Source organism: Trichosurus vulpecula, chromosome 1 (assembly GCF_011100635.1).
Source record: "Trichosurus vulpecula isolate mTriVul1 chromosome 1, mTriVul1.pri, whole genome shotgun sequence".
In the NCBI taxonomy this organism is placed as follows: domain Eukaryota; kingdom Metazoa; phylum Chordata; class Mammalia; order Diprotodontia; family Phalangeridae; genus Trichosurus; species Trichosurus vulpecula.
In genome coordinates this window covers 21210218-21224566 of record NC_050573.1, presented here as the reverse complement: position 1 = coordinate 21224566, position 14349 = coordinate 21210218, and the positions used below count along the sequence as shown (strand labels likewise).

Sequence of the window (14349 nt, the reverse complement as noted above, 5' to 3'; positions counted from 1 at the left end):
TCTGGGCTTGGACCCCAAATTCCTGCTTTCATGTGTAACTTAAGGCCTTCAAGCCTCAGTTTTTTGTTCTGTAAAAATGAGGTTAAGACTAGATTATCACTACAATCCCTTAGAGCTCCAAGACCAGTGATGACTTGTCACCTTTTTCTCCAGACAGTCCTATAGTATGTGTACCTACATGCATACCTGCATGTATTTGTGTGCATGTGTTCACTGGGGAGTGAAGGCACCTCTTTGTTACAAAAAGGGGTCACTGAAGAATTGTCATATTGCCTTCATGGAGTCTTTTTGTTCTCCCGCAGCCCTCCAGGGCTGTCCCCAAAATCAGTATTCAGCCTGCCCAGATGTTGAATGGAACATCTGGAAGAAAAATATCTACCCCCCAACTGACAGATATTACATAGCAGAAGGGTAGTGACTGAGGGTGCCGGAACCCTATTTGGACTTTTCTGTTTGGTTGGGTTTTGGTTTTTTGCTTTTTAAGGAAAGAGGGCAAGACTGAATCTGGCCCGAAGCCTTTGCAGCTGGAGGAGGGGGGTGGCGGCAGCGAAGTGGGGAGCGGTGCTAATGGCTTCTTTCTCTATCTCAGGCCCCCAGCCCAGCCCCTGCCTCAGCTAGATTCCCATTCCGTGGGATAATGGTCCCAGTGTGTGTTCCAAAAGCCTTTTAGCCGGTGGGTGATGTGGTTTATAGAGACTCCCAGCGGTCTTTAAGTGGGGAAATCTGGACCTTGGCTTAATTGAGACTCCAGAGGGAGAGAGGGACTGTGGTGGGAAGAGAGGGGGATGTAACCCCCTCTGGGGCCATCTCAGTTGAGGTACTCCGTCCTCTGCCCTCGGGCATCCCCACAGCCAGATTCAGAGACTGGAGTGAGTACCCGCCCCCACTGCGGGTCCCCGAGATTCCAGATGGAGCACGGCTCGCCCTGCGCCCCCAGAGCAGGGAGGGAGATGGGGCAGGGTTGTGTGCTTCTTCCCTTCCTGCCTTTTTAACCCGTGGGGAGGGGGCGGAGGGTGCAATGCAGGGATGCTCTCGGAGAGGCTGTGAGGAGGAAGAGGAGCGGTGCCCTTTTTGCCACGCGTGCTTGAATATCTCTGCTCTGCAGATTGTTGGCACGGGTGTTAAGGGAGCGCCCGAGATTCTCAGTGGACCGCGACCCAGACTAAGGGACGCGAAGATGGGAGAGGGGTGCTGCTTCTGCCTTTCTCTCCAGCGGGCGGAATCGGGGCGCGAGGTGGGGAAGGTGGAACCGGGGCAGATGAGGGTCGCGTAGGCCTGGCCGCAGCCGGATTGGGGAAGGAAGATCCCTCTGACTCAGCCCTCTGCGCTCTCGAGCATCCCCCGGTCCCTCTGCCCCCTTCCTCCTTCCGTTCGCAAATTCCGGGGCAGCCCTGATTCCAAACGGACTGCGGTCCAGACGGCCGGGGACATGGGCGCAAGCTGCCTTGGGGTCGAACGGGCGTGCCCTTCAATGGAACGGTCCCGAACGCCCAGCAAATGTACTTTGGCGTTAGAATAGTGATGCAGAAGTTTTCCGAAGTCCAGCCAGGCCGCGAGGAGGAGTCGAGAGAGCCGGGCGCCCTCTGCCTGGAGGCGCGGGGCTGTGGGAGTTGGGGGTAGGCACCGCGAAGCGCCCAGCACGGAGGAAGGAATTGCGTAGGGAGAAGTGACTTAGGAGAAAGGAGCTTGAGCGAGAGAGGCAGACCCGGCAGGGGAGGGGGTTGGGAGGCCGCGCCATCGCTCAGTTTGATTGATATTAGCCTCACAAATTAGGCTTTAAATTTATCTAAAAATAAATGCTACTCCTCTCCCGACGCTCCCTCCCGTGACAGGCGCCCCCTCCCTTCTCCTCCCTCTACCAGATCGCAGCGTCTGTCGGGGAGGTTAGAGAGAGGGCTGAGAGAAGAGAGACGCCCTCCCCCTTCGCTTCAGGGGCGCTGCTCCAGGTAGTGGCAACAGCTGGAGCACCTGGACTCAAAATACCAGCTCGGCTGCTTACTAGCTTAGGGACATTGGACAAGACCTCTCTCTTTCCCACTCTGGACCTCGGTTTCCCCATCTGTAAACTGGCAGCTAAGTAACGAAGTGGATAGAGCGCTGGACCTGGAGTCAGGCTGACCCGAGTTCAAATTTAGCGTCAGAGCTTCCTAGCTGTGTGACCCTGGGCAAGTCACTTCTTGATCTGTCTGCCTCAGTTTCCTCACCTGTCAAATGGGGTTAATAATTCTACCTCTCTCTTGTGAGAATCAGATGAGATTCTTGTAAAGCAGGATGTAAATGCAAGCTATTATCATTGTAAAATGCAGAGCCAGAAGAGTTCTCCTCCAAGGTCTCATCTAGCTCCAAATCGATCCATCAGTCAGTTGACAAGCATTTAAAATGAGTTCTGGGGTGCCAGGTGTGATTGGAGGGAGAATGAGAGAAAGAAACCTTATACATCATGGGGTGGTGAAAAGAATGTTGGATGTGGAGTCCAGAGAACCTGGGTTCAAATGCCAGCTCTCCTACTATTGACCACTAGTGTGATTTTAGTTGCCCATTCCCCTTCCTGGACGTGTTTCCTCTGTAACATGAGGGCCTCTGAGGTCCTTTCCTGCTCGAAATCTGATGCTGTGATTCTGCCGTGGCAAGCCCCAGGAAGACAAAGAGAAAAAGGCTCGAATCCCTGCCCTCAGGCAGCTTATGACTGATGGAGGAGAGCAGGGGAACAACAGGTAGACATGTAATTATAGATGGACACAGGACTTCGGGAGCGGGAGTCAAGGTTAGGGGTAGGAGGAGGTTGCCTTTCGACCCAGGTCCACAGGCTGGCCTTGCCAAGGGGCCTGCCAGGCTGAGCATCTTCTCCAGAGATCCAGAGATCTTGGTCCAGCCTACTGTGGCCCAGAGAGGAGGCAACTTACCCAAAGTCACCCAGGTAGTAAGGGGCCTAGTGAGGATTGGAACCCAGGTCTTCCAACCCCCAAAGCAGTACACACCTCACCTGCCTCAGTTTCCCCATATGTAAAAATGAGGATAATGATAACACCTACCTCCCAGAGTTCTTGTTAGGGTCAAATGAGATGTACAAACCTTAAGGTGTAATATAAAATGCTAGCTATAGTTATTACTATGTTGGGGTTTTTTTCCTAAGTCCTGAAATCTATCTGTGGACCTCTTGGGGGTCTGTAAGCAGCAGCTTAAGAACCCTTCCAGTCTAGATGATCTCTGAGACACCTCCAGCCTTAAATCCATGACCCTGGGATACTCTCATTTTATGGATGAAGTGACAAATGCTCTACCATTAGAGAGCTATGAGCTTATCTCCAGCTCTGACACTAACAACCTATATGACCTTGGGAAAGTTGGGAAAGCTTTTAAACCTCCACTTCTCTTGGGCAAAATAAGGGCTGGGTGTAGGTGGGCCCCTTCTAGCTCACAATCTATGACAAACAGAAGGTTAAAGCACAGACCCTCCAAAGACTGCTCAACTCAAACCAGGATCCCCTGACTCCCAGGCCAGAGCTCCCATGGATAAAGGACATGCTGGCCATCTTTGACCTCCTCCCATGCCTCCTGCTCCTGTGACACTCTCCAGGGAGATGAGATCACACACAGCCTGCTAGGTCATCATCCATCCACTGTGCATGGACAGGGACAGGATTAGGAGTGGGAGGCTGGGTGGGCTGGAGCAAGACAGCCCCCTGCCCTCAAGAAATTCACAATCAATAAGGGGAGGATAATGCGTCAGGGATGCGGAGGGACCTTAAATGTCAGAGGATCATAGATTTAGAGGCTGCCAAGTCCAATCACCCCATTTTACAGACGAGGAAACTGAGGCTGAGAGAGGTCACTTGGACCACAGATTGAAAGCTGGAAGGGACCTCAGAGACCAGCAAGTCCACTCACCTCATTTAGCACATGAGGAAACTGAGACCTCCCCCCCATCCTTTTACCTTCCCTTTCCCTGGGTTCCCCTTATGTGTATGAAGGGCCTTCACCGGACATGGAGTAAGAGGCGCTGGGATCAAGCCCCATTAATACTTGAGTGACTGAGGGCAAATCATTTCCCCTCTGTGAGACTTGGTTTCCCTGTCCGTAAAGTGAAGGAGTCAGAGAAAATGATCATTTCTAAATTCCTAGGACAATAGCTGTGTAGCCACAGCGACACCTGGTGGCCAATTTGGGAGCGTTCCCGGGCCTCAGTCTAGAATCCTGCCCTTTGCCCCTGCCTATGGCCAGAGCTTCGGGTGAGGCTAAGGGGCCTCTGGACTGAGGGTGTCTAAGACAGCAAAAGTAGCAACCAAAGGTTTCTTTATGCGTTCCCACAGAGTCACGTGGTTTGGCATAAAGAGTCTGGGATCAGGACTTGAGTTCCTGCCCAACCACTACACTCTAGGCCAGGAGTGGGGAACCTGCGGCCTCGAGGCCACATGTGGCCTTCTAGGTCCTCGGGTGTGGCCTTTTGACTGAGTCCAAGTTTTACAGAACAAATCTTTTATTAAGTAGATTTGTTCTGTGAAGTCTGGATTCGGTCAAAGGGCCTAGAGGGCCCCATGTGGCCTGGAGGCCACAGGTTCCCCACTCCTGGTTTAGAGTATAATGGTTGGGCTGGTACTCAGGTCCCAAGTCCTGATCCCAGGCTCTTTATGCCAAGCCACATGGCTCTGAGGGAATCCATAAAGAAGCTCTACCCTCTCTGCGACTCCATTTTTTCACCTGGAAAATGGATGTAACCCACTTATCCACAGTACTGCACAAGGCAAGTAAGTCTCGAAAGTGTTCAGTGTGAGAGATTGCAGTGAAATGAGCACTAGCCCTGAAGTCAAGGGACCCGGGTTCAAATCCCCAAACTACCTGTGTGACATCAAGCAATGATAATAATAATATTAGTTATATGACTAATTAATGATAATATTGATAGCACCAGTCATATATGTATATACATATATATATATATATATATATATATATATATAAAGTGCCTTAAGGTTTGCAAAGTATAAATATTATCTCAATTGATCCTCACAACAGCCCTAGAAAGGAGGTACTAGGATTATCCCCATCTTACAGATGAGGAAACTGAGTCTGTGAAAGGTTAAGTAACTAGCCAAGAGGGATACAAATAGTAAGTGTCTAAGCCGTGGATGGATTTCAAGGGGTCCATGAGAAAAAAAAACTTTACGTCTTTATTTGTACTCATCTCTCATTGAAAGTTGGCATTTTCTTCTATCGTGAACGTAAGAAAGCAACCATTATGTTGAGAAAGGGGTCATAGGCTTCACCAGCCTCTACCAAAGAGATCCATAATACAAGACAAGGTGGAGAACCCCGGACTAGAGAATCTGGAAGGTTTTATCCAGTGCGAACATCCTCCACTCTAAGGTTGACTCGGTCCTTGGCATTTTATATTCTAAGGCCCCTCCCAGCTCTGACATCCCCTGTTCTAAGGCCCCTCCCAGCCCTGACATCCCCTGTTCTTAGCCCCGTCCCAGCCCTGACATCCCCTGTTCTCAGCCCCCTCCCAGCCCTGATATCCCCTGTTCTAAGGCCCCTCCCAGCCCTGACATCCCCTGTTCTTAGCCCGTCCCAGCCCTAACATCCCCTGTTCTCAGCCTCCTCCCAGCTCTGACATCCCCTGTTCTAAGGCCCCTCCCAGCCCTGACATCCCCTGTTCTTAGCCCCGTCCCAGCCCTGACATCCCCTGTTCTTAGCCCCGTCCCAGCCCTGACATCCCCTGTTCTCAGCCCCCTCCCAGCCCTGACATCCCCTGTTCTTAGCCCCCTCCCAGCCCTGATATCCCCTGTTCTAAGGCCCCTCCCAGCCCTGACATCCCCTGTTCTAAGGGCCCTCCCAGCCCTGACATTCCCTGTTCTCAGCCCCCTCTCAGCCCTACCCCCTCACTGTTTCTGATCCCTAGCCTGCCTTCCCACTGAGCTGCCTCGACCTCCATCTACCCCAAGACCCCACCTCTCCTCCTCCAGCTCCGATGTTCCTCCTTTGTCTTCCCCAATTTAGAGCTCAGTTGAACAAAGGAGTTTCTTCCTGTTTGCCCCAAAGACTCAGCTATATATTTTTTTAAGGAGGCGGGGAGAAGGGAGAGGAAAAAAGCCAGATTTTGTCTATTTGGTGCAATTTGTGACATGGGGAAGTCAGAAATAATCATAATAATAATCCAAGGAAGAAGAATCCAATGAAAGGGGGAGAGAAGACCTCAGGCATTTAACCCGAGGAAGAGAACAACAGAAATGATTAGAATCCCACTTATTATCCCGGCAACAGGCACAGAATGGTTTTGAGAGGAGAGCAGACATTATGGCTCTCTGAATGTGGGGGAAAGCATTTGGGGGAGATTAGCAGCCTGCTTTAAAATTGCTTTTGATTAAAAAAAAATCCCAGGCATTCACCTAAAACAATAAAAACAGGAGTGCTAATAATGAGTTATTCACGGCCAGAAGAGGCAATTGTTCAATTAGAAGCTGAGAGTTTCTTAAGGCTGTCTCTTCTGATGCACTCCTTTTGTTTTTTGACTTGGGTAACACTAATTACTCCCCTCTGGTGCTTTAAAGTTGGAGTAGAGGGGAAGAAAAAGCCCTCCTGTCAGATATGACATACGACGGCTTTATCATTATTAAATACACACACACACACACACACACACACACACACACACACACGCACACACACACAATCTGCTTAAATAAAGGTAAGCAGGAAGGCTGTGAATGGAAGCTGCCAGTCTCTGTTTGTCCCCTTCAACTGGAAAAGTGTCAGGGGAGGTAGTCAGCCTCCTTCTAAAGAAACTCTTTTCCTCCCCACCTGCATGCTCCCCCCCCCCACTACCACCAAAAGGGCAGGCTCAGGTCCCCTCCAAAGACCCTGAGCAACTACTTCTCAAAGCACTTGGTGGCTAGATGCCAGCTCAGACCAATTGACAGAGCTGGAACTAAGGTTAGGTGAATGGGGCTTTGCCCTAAGGGCACTATAATTTAAAGGAGGCACCAAGGACACCTTCCTAGGATAGGGGATCCATCCAGAGCTGAAAGGAACTTCAGAGACATATGGTCCAGCCTCCACCTACCCCGCCCCCATACAGTTATTTTACAAATGAAACCCAGGGATGTTGTAACTTGTCAAAAGTCATAGCAGTAAGTGTTAGAAGCAAGACCTCTAACCCAATGCTCTTACCATTGTATGAAGCTGTTCATCCTTTATCAGTAAAGAAATAATAAAGCTTAGCTCCAAGATAGCAAGGTTGGGGCAGGCGGTACTGCAGATTTGTGATTTCATTGGTGGGAGAGGACTCCCTTTATCAATACAGAATGGTGAGGGTTCTGCTACTTCAAGCCTTGGAGAACTGCCTGGGACAAGAGAGACCATGAGAGGTGACTTGCCTGAGGTCGAACCCAGGACCCATCAAAAACAGTCCTTGAACCCAGGTTTTCCTGATTTTGTGGCTGCATCTCTGTCTATTGGATCACACTCCCCATTAGGTTTTAACTTTTTTTTGTTATAAGATTTGTGGTTTCACCCATTTAGAGAATTCCAGGTAAGGGAAGTCCCTCTACCAATGCAGGTCAACACCTTCTCTGAGTCTTGGAGAGTTGGGGCACTGAGAGGTTTGGGTTTTTGGCCAGTGTGACAGTCAGTGTGAAGGGCAGAGAGTGAACCTGAACCCACATCCTAGCTCTGCTACTTGACCTTGGGTAAGTAAATTTCTCTGAGCTTCAGTTTCTTCTTCTGTAAAATGAGTTGAATGAGGAGTGATGTGAATGTTTCCCTCTAAGTCCCTCTATGATCTTCCTTGAAAGGATGGCTGTAGCGATTGTGTCAGATGGCATCCTTCACTGAGCTCCTCCATTATCGACTGAGGATGTTCCAGCCTTCTCTTACCTATCATGTGATTCTACTTTGTCCTTGGAATGACCTTCGACTTGAATCCTTCAGCTACTCTGGCATTCCAAGACTTGAAGCCATTTGCCATCACCAGAATGTTGGCATTAAAAGCTGGGTCTTACTTCCCTCTCTTCCTTGTGGAGGTGGGGGACTTGTGACACAATGCATCTGCCCTCTTCTTTTCTCCCTCTCTTAAAAATCTGTATATTAAGCCCTAACCTCTCTCCTGAGCATCAGTCTTGCATCACCAACTGCCTCTTGGACATCTCCAAATGGATGTCCCATGGGTATTTCAATTTCAACATGCCCAAAGCTGAACTCATTATAATTCCCCATCTCTGTCACCTACTAGTGACCCAGGCTTGAAAACTCAGTATCTTCCTCAACTCCTCTCTCCCCTCCCACTCCCCATCCAATCTGTTGGCAAGTCTTGTTCCTGATACCATGACACCTCTCATGGATGGCTCCTTCTCTCCACTCTGAGGCAGGTCTTTTGCAAAAGAATCTCTTTGGACTAAATAATCCCTATTTAGTTAGTCTGTCTGCCTCATGCTTCTCCCCACTTCAGTCCATCACTTCCCTTTAGCTGCCAAAGGGGTCTTTCTAAAGCTCAGGTCTGACATGTGACTTCCCTATTCAAAAAACCACATTGGCTCTGCATTACCTCCAGGTTCAAATATGAAATCTTCTTTCAAAAGCCTCTCAAAGTCGCTCATAATCTAGCCCCTTCCTACCTTTCCTGTCTTCTCACACCTTACTCCCCTTCCGCATCATCTGTGATCCAGGACACCTCCTTGTTGTTCCTGGCACAATACACTCAGCTCCCAAGTCTAGACATTTCCACTGGCTGTCTCTCATGCCAGGACTACTCTTCTTCCTGACTTCCTTCAAGACTCAGTGCAGTCTTTCCTGGTCCCCCTTAATGTAGTGCCTTCTTTCTGTTGACTACCCCCGATTTCTCCTATGTGTTGTTTATAACTAATTGTTTACACGTTGTCTTTCTCATTAGACTGTAAGCCCCTTGAGGGTGTGGTCTGGGTTTGTCTTTCTTTGCATTCCCAGCGATTAGCCTAGTGTCTGGTATACAGTATGTGCTTAATAAATGCTTCTTGGTTGGTTGATGGGTTTCACTGAGCCACTTTTCTTTTTCCTGTTTTTCTTTGTTACCAGGGACAGAGGCAGGAGTGAAGCAAGATATGTTTGGAAATGAAGGTTATGTAAAAACAGGATAGCAGTAAAAACTCAATTTTTAAAAAAAGATAGGATTTGGCCTTAGGGAGCTAAGAGTCATTAGAACAACTGCAGTTTCCCTAAAGCAATCCAGCTCAGCTTCCTCTTTCTCTTCACTCTGAGCCTGGCTCATTCTCCATCGGCACCATCGTTGGTCTACAATACATAAACTGATGGACAAGCTCCATGGTTTGTCCTTCCAAATGTACACCATTAACACTGGGCATCCTTCATCTGCTTAGTTTTTCCCATGTGGATGATGAGGTTCTCATCGGGGAAATGCCTGATGCTTACTCTTTTATATTCCATTAGGAAAATATGACCATTTACAGTCTCTACCTAGCCCCTAACCTATGCTTTGGGGGGAAGATTTCAGACATAGGTCCAGCCAAAGTCATTTCCTTGGGAGTTAGATTAGAAAATCATGCCCCAAGAGCAGACCCCAAGAGCATCTGGGAGGGTCAGCCACTTGGGTAACCCTAATATTCAGAAACAGTCTTGGAGAGCCCCAGGAGGTGGGATCTGGGCGGGGCGGGGGTTGATGGAATCACCCACATGTGAGAAAGTAGGGAATCAGACTCCTGGCAATCCCAGGCAAAGCCTCGGGATGGATATTACTCACCTTTACTTACCTGCTCCCTCACCATACGTATAGGAGAGACAGAGAAAGAGAGACAGAGAGAGACAGATGAGGGTTGGGGGGGAAGAGGAGAGGAGAGGGGAGAGACAGATACACATATGTTATACACACAGTCATATATAAACATAAATAAACTTAGAGACACATAAAGACAGGCATGCGCAGCTATGTGGTGCCGTGAATAGAGCACTAGGCTTAGAACAGGAAGACATCTTCATGAGTTCAAATATGGTCTCAGACACTTGCTAGCTGTATGGCTCTAGGCAAGCCACTTAATCCTGCTGGCCTCAGTTTCCCCATCTGTAAAATGAGCTGGAGAAGGAAAAGATAAACCACTCTGGTATCTTTGCCAAGAAAACCCCAAATGGGGTCATGAAGAGTCAGATGTGACTGAAATGACAGAACAACAACCACAAAAAGACAGGCACATATGTACATGCATATACCCACATACACAGATATAAAACCGCATATTTGTGTATCATTCTATGTCATACAGACACACGATACAGAAAGCATGGAAAGTCAGCCTGGTACAGTAGAAAGAATTAAGATTTAATTAAGAATTGAGGCTCTGGGCTCGAATCCTAACTCTTCCATTTCCTGTCCTGTGGTCTCAGTTTCCTCATTGTAAAATGAAGAGCATTAGAAAGTCTAGTCTAAGTTCCTCATGGATCTAAGGTTTCAGACTTGCGGTTTTATCAGTAAAGAGAACTCCCAGTGAGGAAATATCCTCTCCCAATGCAGATCTTCAGCTTAGAATGTTAATTGCCTGGAACCCTAAGGATTTAAGAGACCACCAGCACCCAAGTTCCCATCTACCCCTTCCACTGTCACACTTACCATTCTCATACACATCACCACTATCACTGTTATCCCAGTTTATCTGCCTTCACCTCCACCATCCCATTTCCTATTTCCATCTCTGACATCATATTCCCAGCCCCCATTCCCACTCCATTAGCATTCTCATCCCTATCACCACCATTATGATCATTCCAGTTGCTTTCCCCATTTCTACCGCCCATCATTCCACATCCTATCCCCACTGTCCCAGTTCTCACCCCAAATGCCCACTCCCATGCTATCGGTTTCTACCTCCATCTCATTATCCCAGTTATCATCCTCATCCCCACCACCATCATTGTCACCTCAGTCCCCATCCCCATTCCTACGCCTATCATCTCAGTTCCCATCCTCATTCCATCACCTCTAACTTCCATTTCCTTCATGCCACTTCCCCATCGCCATCCTACCCATATCATACCTCTTAACAATCATCCCTATCTCTATCACACCACCATCATCACCACCATTACCAACATCATAAACTAATATTTATTGAGAACCTCCCCCCACATTGTCCCAGGCATCATGCCAAACATACAGAGGACACAGTTCTTGACCTCTGAAGTTCCCTGGTTCTTAAGCAAAGCCATCAGCTGCGCTTGTACCATGTTGGCAGGTGGACACTGGGATGTGGAATTGGTGCCAACAGGGCCAGGCTGGGCCCTGGGGCTAGGAAGATTTTCTGAGACCTCCATGGAGGGTACAGCTACCCTGCCCTCTAGCCATGAACATCCTTCCTGAGCTAGAGAAGAACAAATAAATAATGGAATGAGAGTCTGACCAGAGCCAGGGCAGAGGTGGGAAGTACCTCCCTGTAGCTGACTGGGGGACAAGGTGCCCCTTCTCTACTGGCCACACCACACTGACCTGAATAACTCCATGGGAGTGAGAGGAGGCTGAGGGTGGTCTCTTCCAGGGCCAATGGGGCTGGAAGCCTTTCATCTCTGACCTCTACTTAAAACCATTCACCTTCTTTTCTTTGCCTGACCTTACCTGCTGTGCCCAGGGTCTAGTGGGAGTGTAAACATGGGTCAGGGTTCATAGAGAGGGTCATAGGCTCATAGAGTTTACAGCTGGAAGGGACCTCAGAGGTCATATAGCCCAACCCCCTTATTTTACAGAAGAAGAATCTGAGCATGGGAACTGACGTGCCCAAGGTCACACAGAGCCAGGGAGCAAGCACAGATTCCCCAAGTCCAGGTTTCTTTCCACTGTACCATGGTCTGACCTTGCTGACTCTGTCAGAGATGACACCACTCAACACTCTGAGACATCCCCTTCCTCCAGTGCAGGGCATGGCTGCACCTCTCCATCTGGGCATCTTTGGAGTCAACAAAAGGCTTATTTGGGGCCAGGAAACTCAGTAAGCCATCAGTGGGAATTCCTCTTGGAAATGCTGGTGAACCTTCGGCTGGCACCAAGAGGGTTCCAAGAGGCAGACTACACAGGGGAAAAGCTAGGGCTAGCAGGACCCAACAGGTTAGGCTTGTGGCCTCTCCATGCCAATCAGTCATGGCAGATGCTTGAGTTCCTGGCTGGGCCCCTCCGCAAGGTTCCCAGGGCCCCACTAAAGCGAGGCATCTTCTGTCCTCCAGTGATGGGGGTAGCTCTGTCTTTGAGCAGGGGCAGTAGAAGGGCTCACATGATCCAGTGGCACAACCACATCCTCTGAGTGGGCATTCTTGTTCAGCTCAACAACCCGGGGCACCACTGTGGACCAGCGATCTGTGGGAGGAACAAACATACACGGAGGTTTCGCTGGAATGGAAAGAAAAACTAGATCTCTCCAAAAAGGAAAATGCAGGGATCTTCAGAAACATAGGGACCCAGGGAAGAAGAGTGGAGAAAGGCTAGGCTAGATGCCAGAGGTCGGCAAAGCTGTTTGTTCATAGACCCCCAGAATGTTAGAATTGGAAGAACATAGAACGTAAATTTAAGAGCACAGATTGTGAGAACCCTGAGCTTGGAATATCAGAGTAGGAAGGGACCTTAGAACTTAGAATGTTAGAACATAGAATATTAGAGCTAATGAAATGTTAGAACCTACGGATACAGAATAATAAAGCTGGATGATACCTTAGAATACAAAATGTCAAGACTTAGAAGGTGTAATAGTAATTAAGGTGGGACTTTTTGCTTTTCTTCTCTTAAGTGCCTTTAATGATTCTTGCCTTTGTTTGAATGGGGCAGATAAAGTGGAATCTTTTTGTCTTGGAGTATTTCTCAGCACTGAGACAACTGGGAGTCATTGATTTGTATATGATGTGATCCTGGGGATGGAGAACTTTCCCAGACCCAGCCTGGGTGAGGTCAGAGCCCTCAGGGCTCCAAACTGGATATAATTGAGGAGAGCTGGCATTTGATTTTTGGGGCACACTCATGGAAGGAGTGTTGAGACTCTGGGCAAGCTGCAAACTGCCCCCCAGCTTTGCAGCCCAGATGTTGGTACTGGTAACTATGTATTGTGATTTGAATCAGACAAGGTCTGTCTGTTGATGTTTGTAATTTCTGTTTGTATTTGCCTTGAAGTTTAGGGGGCTAATCTTTTCCCCCTGAACTGTGAATGATATTTGTATGTTTGATTAAACCAAGACTGTTAACCCCTTAAAGTTACTTTCCTTGGTAAAGCAGATCAAAGAACCTGTGTTGGCAGCTTTCTGGGTGCTGGTTGTTGGTGGATCTTACACCCCCACAGAAGCTGCTAGCAGATAAAATGTAGAAAGATAGAAATGGAATGGACCTCAGGACATAGAATTTCAGAGCTGGGAGGGGGCCTTAGAACAGGGGGTGTCAGGGCAGAGCCAAGATGGTGGCTGGAAAGCAGGGACTTGCCTAGGGCTCTCCCCCAGGACCCTCCAAATACCGATAAAAAATGGCTCTGAACAATTTCTAGAACTGCAGAAGCCACAGAATACTGGAGGGAAGCAGGGCTCCAGCCCAGGAGAGCCTGGATGGTCACTGGGTAAGGTGTATTGCACAGAGCTGGGAGCAGAGGGGAGCAGAGCCCATTGTGGGTTGCACCCAGACCAACCAGACCAGGAGCCAGGCAGAACAGGCCATAGCGCCCTGAATCAGTGAGCTGTGGCAGTTACCAGACTTCTCAACCAATAAACACCAAAGACAACAGAGAAGGTTAGTGGGAAAAACTGCAGGGGACAGAGTGAAAGGAGTTCACGGTTCAGCCACCACCCCAGGGGCACCAGAGGAAGTGCAGCTACAGAACTACAGCTGCAGTTGCTTCCAGCCCCAGGCCCACCTGGTAGGAGGAATTAAGTGGCAGATCAGAGCAGGACTGCAGAGCCTGCTTAGATCTGAGTCCAGTCTGGGTTGGCAGTTCTTGGGGGAGGAGTAGTGCTGGTGTGGCAGAGCTTGCTGTGTAGCTCTGAAAACAACAGCACAGCCCCTCAAGCTTGGGACAAAGTACTCTATACGCTACAAGCAGTCATATCCCGATGAAAAACTCAAGGGTCAAGTAGTTGGCTGGGAACACGGCCAGGCAGCGAAAATGGTCTCAGATTCAGACTCAGACTTTGGAATCTTTCTTTGGTGACAAAGAAAACCAAAATATACAGCCAGAAGAAGTCAACAAAGTCAAAGAGCCTACAACAAAAGCCTCCAAGAAAAACATGAACTGGTCTCAGGTCATGGAAGAGCTCAAAAAGGATTTGGAAAAGCAAGTTAGAGAAGTAGAGGAAAAATTGGGAAGAGAAATGAGAGTGATGTGAGAAAACCATGAAAAACAAGTCAATGACTTG

General features: G+C 48.7%; 1 protein-coding gene across 1 annotated transcript in view; it reads right to left on the bottom strand.

Annotated features, from left to right (window-relative positions):
• Nucleotides 1–12161: 12161 nt before the first annotated feature.
• Nucleotides 12162–14349, bottom strand: part of TRPV4 (transient receptor potential cation channel subfamily V member 4) — a 32066-nt gene continuing 29878 nt past the window's right edge. Inside the window, exon 15 of the mRNA XM_036740805.1 lies at nt 12162–12319. Coding sequence (XP_036596700.1) covers nt 12162–12319 — 158 coding nt within the window. The remainder of the gene's footprint in view (nt 12320–14349) is intronic.